At 35.6% G+C, this 7,407-nt stretch overlaps 2 protein-coding genes across 2 annotated transcripts; both read left to right on the top strand.

Moving 5' to 3' along the window:
- Positions 1 to 477: 477 nt before the first annotated feature.
- LOC137809875 (putative disease resistance RPP13-like protein 1) lies at positions 478 to 2,060 on the top strand. Its single transcript, XM_068610938.1, has 2 exons — positions 478 to 1,089; positions 1,131 to 2,060. Exons 1-2 carry the CDS (start codon positions 478 to 480, stop codon positions 2,058 to 2,060), a joined length of 1,542 nt encoding a protein of 513 aa, XP_068467039.1.
- A 152-nt stretch (positions 2,061 to 2,212) lies between these two features.
- On the top strand, positions 2,213 to 4,317 carry LOC137809884 (putative disease resistance protein At3g14460). Its single transcript, XM_068610948.1, has 2 exons — positions 2,213 to 2,960; positions 3,050 to 4,317. The coding sequence occupies exons 1-2, from the start codon at positions 2,213 to 2,215 to the stop codon at positions 4,315 to 4,317; spliced, it is 2,016 nt and encodes a 671-aa protein (XP_068467049.1).
- The last annotated feature ends 3,090 nt before the right edge of the window (positions 4,318 to 7,407 follow it).

Here is a 7,407-nt window from a genome sequence, read left to right on the forward strand (position 1 = left end):
CACAGATCCACGTGTCAGAGATTGGCTTCTCACAGCCAAAGATGTCATGTTCGATTCAGAGGATCTCTTGGATGAAATAGATTGTGCACTCTCCAAAAGCCAAGTGGAAGCTCAGTCTCAGAGTGCTGCTAATAAGGTACTGAATTCCCTCAAATCTTCCTTTGTCAGCTTCTTTGAAAATGAAATTGAATCAAGGATGAAAAAAATCATTGAAGACTTAGAAGATCTTGAAAACCGCAGCCATGTTCTAGGTTTGAAAAAGACTGATGATGTTGGGGTTAGATCAGGATCGGGTAGTAAATTATCATCTACATATTTGCCAAACGAAAGTGATATCTATGGCAGAGAAAATGACAAAAATTTTGTCTTTAACTGGCTCACATCTGACACTCACAACAACCTATCAATACTTTCTATTGTGGGAATGGGAGGGGTGGTAAGACCACTCTTGCCCAACATGTATTCAATGACCCAATGATGGATGAGATTAAATTTGATCTCAGAGCTTGGATTTGTGTTTCAGATGAATTTGATGTTTTCAAGGTATCAAGAGCAATTCTTGAGCATGTCACTACATCTACTGATGACAGTAGAGATATAGAGATGGTTCACAGAAGATTGAAAGAAAAATTGACCGGGAAAAAGTTTTTTCTTGTTTTGGATGATGTTTGGAACGAAAACCAATCTAAATGGGAGGAAGTGCGGAAGCCCCTTGTTTTAGGGGCCCAAGGGAGTAAGATTCTTGTCACCACGCGTAGTAAAGAAGTTGCTTCTACCATGTGGTCAGAAGAATACTCCCTACAACAATTACAAGAAGATGATTGCTGGAAGTTGTTTGCTAAACATGCATTTCGAGGTGATCATACTCAACCAAATCAGGAGTGCAGAGAGATTGGCATGAACATTGTTAAAAAATGTAAAGGACTACCTCTCGCCTTAAAAACAATGGGAAGTATGTTATATAGCAAATTATCTGTTTCAGAATGGCAAACTGTGTTCCAAAGCGAAATATGGGAATTTTCAAAAGAGCGTTGTGATATTATTCCCGCTTTAGCATTGAGCTATATCCACCTTCCTTCCCATCTCAAGGTATGCTTTGCTTACTGTGCCCTTATAAGTTTCAAAAGAAGGATTTGATTGAGTTGTGGATGACTGAAAATTTTGCCCACTGTCATCAACATAGTAGGACTTCTGAAGAAGTTTGCCAACAATATTTCAATGATCTACTGTCAAGATCCTTCTTTCAACAATCAAAACAATCAGGTGAAAATGAAGAATTATTTGCCATGCATGACCTTCTAAATGATTTGGCAAAATATGTCGGTGGTGACATATACTTCAGGTGCGAAGTTTATCAACGAAAAAAGATACAAAAGCTAACTCGTCATTTTTCAGTTGAACTTGGTTACTGTCAACATTTTGATGGGTTTGGTACTTTATGTAATACAAAAAGGTTACGTACATTTATGCCAAAATGTTTGAGCCTAAGTTGTTTTTGGAGGTGGGATTTCAAAATGTCGATACATGAATTGTTCTCCAAGTTTAAGTTCTTACGTATCTTATCTCTGTCTGGCTCTGACCTTCATGAGTTACCTGAATCTGTTGTCAATCTTGAGTATCTCCGTTCCTTAGACCTCTCCTATACTGCAATAAAAATACTAACTGAAAAGATATGTTCACTCTCCCACTTGCAGATACTGAAGTTGAACTACTGTGAAGATTTAGATGAATTGCCCTCAAATTTGTATTTACTCACCAATTTGTTTCGGCTTGAATTTATAGAGACTAAAGTGAGAAAGATGCCACCACATTTGGGAAAATTGAAGAATCTTAAAGTAGTAATGAGTTCCTTTATTGTTGGCCAAAGCAGGGAGTTAGGTATTCAAAAGTTAGGAGAGATCAACCTTGACGGAAGTCTATCAATTTGGAACCTGAGGAATATTTTAAATTTCGTGGATGCATTAGAAGCGGATTTGAAGAATAAAACACACCTTGTGGCGCTGACCTTAGAATGGGGTGGAATCAGAACTCTATTGATTCAAGAAAAGAGTCGACCTTAGAATGGGGTCGAGTCGGAACTCTATTGATTCAAAAAAAAGAAGAGGACGTAATTGAGAATCTGGGACCTTCCAAAAACTTAAAGGAGTTGTCAATCTGTAGGTATGGTGGGAAACGATTTCCAAATTGGTTACTAGAAAATTCATTGTGGAATATGGTGTCTTTAATGTTGTTTGAATGTGAATCATGCGAAAGTTTACCTCCCCTTGGACTTTTGCCATTTCTCAAGGTGTTGGAGATTATAAAACTTGATGGGATAGTTAGTATTAATGGTGATTTTCATGGGAACAACTCTTCTTCATTTAAATCCCTTGAAACATTGAACTTCTCCCTTATGAGTCAATGGGAAAAGTGGGAATGCCAAGATGTGATAGGTGCTTTTCCGCGTCTACGACATCTTTCCATATCAAGTTGTCCACGACTGATAAGACAGTTGCCAGAGCAACTTATTTCTTTGGAAAGACTAGAAATTGAAGACTGCCGACAACTTGAGGTTTCTGCTCCTAGGCTCACAATGAAAACACCATTGCTGGAAATTGTTGGGTCGTCCAACACTTTTGAAAACTTGGAGATTGATTCACCCAATGATGATTGTGTCTCTCTACAAAGTTTTCCACTGGATTTGTTCCCAGCAATTAGGACGCTTGATTTCACTTGGTTTGAGAATCTACAGATGATTTCACAAAGTCTCGTCCATAATCATCTAGAAGAACTAACACTAAAGTATTGTTTTGTTTTTGAATCATTGCCTGGAAGCATGCATATGTTGCTTCCATATCTGAGGAGGTTATACATAAGAGACTGTCCAGAACTAAAGACATTCCCTAACGGAGGTTTTCCATCAAATCTAGAAGAGATGACAATAAAATATTGTCCAAAACTTGAGTCGTTTCCTGACGGAGGTTTTCCATCAAATCTCCAGACTTTAAAAATAAAAGATTGTCCAAGACTTAAGTCGTTCCCCGACAGACGATTTCCATCAAATCTCCAGATTCTGACAATGGTTTCCCATCAAATCTTGAAACTTTAAAGATAAGAGATATTCCAAGACTTAAGTCGTTTCCTATCAGAGGTTTTCCATCAAATCTCCAAACTCTTACAATAGAAGGTTGTTCAGTACTTGATTCATTTCCTGATGAAGGTTTCCCATCAACTCTCCAGACTTTGAAAATAGTAGGTTGTTCAGTACTTGAGTCATTTCCTGACAAAGGTTTCCCATCAAATCTCCAGACTGTAATAATAAAAGATTGTCCAAGACTTGAGTCGTTTCCTGACAGAGGTTTTCCATCAAATCTCAAGACTTTAAAAATGAAAAAATGTCCAAGACTTGAGTCGTTCCCTGACCGATCAAATCTCGCGACTCTAAAAATAAAAGATTGTCCAATACTTAAATCATTCTCTGGAAGAGGTTTTTCATCAAATCTCCAGACTTTAATAATAGAAGGTTCTTCAGCACTTGAGTCATTCCCGGACAAAGATTTCCCATCAAATCTTCAAACTTCAGATATAAAAGATTGTCCAAGACTTGAGTCGTTTGTTGTCAAAGGTTTCTCATTAAATCTTCCGAGTCTGATAATACAATGTTGTTCAGTATTTGAGTTGTTCCCTAGCGAAGGTTTCCCTTCATTGCCTGGAAGCATGCATATGCAGCTTCCATCTCTGAGGGAGTTATGTATAGAAGACTACCCAAGACTAGAGTCATTTCTTGAAGGTTTGCCATCAAATCTCAAGATTATAATAATTCAAGATTTTCCAAGACTTAAGTCGTTTCCTGACATTGGTTTCCAATCAAATCTCCAGACTATGATAATAGAAGGTTGTCCAGTACTTGAGTTGTTCCCTGGCGGAGGTTTCCCATCGAATCTGAAGGAACTGAAAATCATTAATTGCTCTAGACTTGTTGGCTCACTGAAAGGAACTTTCACAGACAATTCTTCTTTGGAAACCTTGCAAATTGCAGAACTAGATGCAGAATGTTTTTCAGGTGAAGGTTTGCTTCCACTCTCTCTTACTTCTCTAGCCATCATTCGTTGCCCAAACCTAGAAAAACTCAAGGGTCTCCATCAACTGTCATCTCTTCAGAAATTGTGTCTTCAAGATTGCCTCAACCTGCAACGCTTACCGGAGGAGGGTCTTCCCAAATCAATTTCAGAACTTAGTATTCATGGTTGTCCTTTGCTGATACCGCGTTGCCAGAAAGAAGGAGACGAAGACTGGGAAAAGATTGCACACATTAAAAATGTGTATATATGGCAATGATGTTGTTTGTTTTGAACAATGGTGAATTCGTTAGGTTGCTTATTTTGTTTTTGATTAGAATGTGTATTAAGTACTTTCCTCTTCCTCTGATGATGATGGTGGTACTCCTGCGTTAATTCCTTTTCCTTTTAACACTACAATAAAGTTTCGCCGTCAGCATAAATGCTTACAACTTTTAATTGCAACTATCCTAGGTAGTTTCCTGTAAATCATCAAAACTAAAAACTTAATTCAGAAAATATGAGGATACCAAAGATAATAATAATTATATAATAAAAACGTTTTTAACTTTTATTCATGATTAAGAGTGTATGGAAATTAAAAAATTGTTTAATCAAAAGAAGAATGCAAAGGGTAGAAAGAGGTAAAAGAATATTAAAAAAAACACAGTTAGGAATCCCTATTAATGCTTAGATAGTTTTACTAACGAAAAATTATTTGGTTATAATGTGTTTAACATTATTTGTCATCTCTACATGTTTAATGAATTTCATTCTATATATATATATATAAAGTACTTTGTCTTTCAGGCTCTTTAATAGATTCTTGATCAACAATTTCTCGACCCATTTCTTGTTAGGTAATAATGACTTTGATTACCTAAAAACTCAGTAAAAAGTTTTTTGTGTAAAGCTTCGAGTCCACCATGCCTACTTGAATTTTCCCTTACATTTGTGAGGAAGCAACCACCTTCGAACTCAGAAGAAAGTTGTGCATACAGAGCAGTAGCAAGGGTGGTCTTAGTAATGATCCAATTTCTTCATAATTTTCTTCAATTCCAACCAGGCCTTTAAGTTGATTTGGGTATCTAGCAGTCAGTTTTGGCAAAATGTCTCCAACAATGTCCATAAGGAGTTTAGATTCAGTCCTACCATATCAAAATGGGGAACAAAAAGTAAATCTTGTAAGTCTAATCAAAACTAAAACATAATTCTCCATAATGTCGAATTATAATAGTATTAGAAGTTAGCAAGTACTGAACAATTAATGGATAGGATACAAATTCCAAAATGTATAAGATAAATCAAGGGATAAATCAAGGAGTAAGGAATAGGATAGACATTTGAAATTGTAATTGCATTGAACAAGCACACACAAAGAAATGAACAAAACTATATTTGTGACTATTCACTTGCATATATAATCTGATGTCATGATTGGGCTACTTTGATTCAACTATAATTTGATATCTGTGTGATGCTCATACATAAGAATCTTCGATTGCTTTGATGAGTCCTTGTGAGATGGTAGTCAATATAGGTTTCTACTTTTTTTTTGCTTCAAAGCCTCATGAAGATGGCTGGTGAAGTTCATGCGAGTGTCCTCACCTCCAAAGCTTAGAAAAACATCATATTTTTTACAAGATGCCATAGAAGAAGAGTTTGAGGAAGAAGCAACATCACTCATCATTGGTTGCTCAGCCATTATGAATTCCTACGGTTGTAACTGCAATGATTATAACAACGCACTTGAAGAAATAAAAGAAGCTTTTACGTTTCAATGTGTTCTTGACATGTCTTTAATATTATTACTTGGAATGTATAAATATTTCTAACATGAGATCAACAAGTTCAAACTTCAAAGTTCTGCTCACTTACAAAAGAACAAATAGACATGTTTACCAAATTGCTAATGTGATTTTTGAGGTGTTTTGAAAACCTTGGAGAAATATTTTTCCTTGATTAATAATGTCTTGTATTTTGTTGGGTTTTTGCAACAATATCAAACAAAAAAAAACACTAGAACAAGATTACAATAAAACACTTTTATTCACTAGAAGGTTTTAAACACATAATTCTCACTAGATACCATGTCATTTATACATGAAAAGTACTCTATATATAAAAGTAAGAAACAGGAGAATAGAAACTTATTAAGACAATTAAGTTCAAACATTTAATACACATATGGCGGTTTGACCAGACTTAACACTACTAGACGCTCCCTTAGTATACCGTCTTCTGCGCTCTTCACCAGACCATCATGGTTTAAAGTAAATCATCACAATTTCTCACTTTGACTCCAAATTAAAAAAGAGCTCACCTTCTTTTATCCTCACATAAAAAATTAATCCACTCAAGACACTGCTTGAATCTCTATCTTGACAAGGAATTTGTAAACACATCTATATGATTCTTCTTGAGACTATCTTCTCAATTCTAACCTCTTTAGACTCAACAATATTTCTTCTAGAGTCTTTGTGTTTGGCCTTCTATTGGTAAATTTGATGATCAACTAGATGTATATCATTTTGACTATGATAGTGAATAGTCATAGAGTCCTAATAAAACCCATCTCTCTTATAATCCCCTTCAACCACAAATCCTCCTTCAGCCTTTCGGTGAGAGCAATATACTCTATTTTGGATAGTAGATAAAAATACCATTGATTGCAAATTGGCTTTACAACTATCTGCAATTCCAAATCATGTGAAAACATACCCAAAACAATCCTTTCTGGTATCAACATTCCCTACTTAGTCTGCATTCATAAACCCTTCTATATCACCTCCACTATGAGTAGACCATCTATACACCAGATTCAAACGATATACTTCCTTTCAGATGTCTCAACACCCACTTCAAAACCTCTCAATCAACATGTGTAAGATCTGCCACGAACCTCCTAACAATACTAACGACATACACTAGATCAGGCTCTTCATCAAACGATCATTATTTAGAGTTAATCAGTACTTGAACCCCTAATGGTCCATTTCGGCAGATCAGAAGCTAAGTAAACGATTTGATACAAAAAAAAAAACAGAGAGCCTAATAACATGATAGATATTACACTATACATAAAGAAAGCCTAAAGTCACAAAATTCAAACTTCAGATTCAGACAAAGCAAAAAACACAGCTTACTGTCAGACAAAAGTCACTGATAGAAAACTATGCAGTATATTCAAAACACTGCAGCTGTTAAATTGACAGATCGTTTAAAACACTGTGAACATTGAATACAAATTGCTATGAGTAACTGGACATTGAAAGAAAATATTTTCATGGGAAAACAATAAAAAATTTAAATCAGCCATATTCCTTTAACCTGTATAATTTCTAACTGAAAATGGAGAGAAATACCTGAG

Source organism: Phaseolus vulgaris, chromosome 11 (assembly GCF_000499845.2).
Source record: "Phaseolus vulgaris cultivar G19833 chromosome 11, P. vulgaris v2.0, whole genome shotgun sequence".
In the NCBI taxonomy this organism is placed as follows: Eukaryota; Viridiplantae; Streptophyta; class Magnoliopsida; order Fabales; family Fabaceae; genus Phaseolus; species Phaseolus vulgaris.

What these genes read in the sequence shown, in the direction of transcription:
- LOC137809884 (XM_068610948.1), top strand. Translation starts at nt 2,213, where the DNA reads ATGGTGTCTTTAATGTTGTTTGAATGTGAATCATGCGAAAGTTTACCT. An exon ending in TGAGTCGTTTCCTGACGGAG is followed by an intron (nt 2,961 to 3,049) that starts GTTTTCCATCAA and finishes TCAAATCTCCAG; the next exon opens with ATTCTGACAATGGTTTCCCA.
- LOC137809875 (XM_068610938.1), top strand. Translation starts at nt 478, where the DNA reads ATGGATGAGATTAAATTTGATCTCAGAGCTTGGATTTGTGTTTCAGAT. An exon ending in ACCTTCCTTCCCATCTCAAG is followed by an intron (nt 1,090 to 1,130) that starts GTATGCTTTGCT and finishes TTTCAAAAGAAG; the next exon opens with GATTTGATTGAGTTGTGGAT.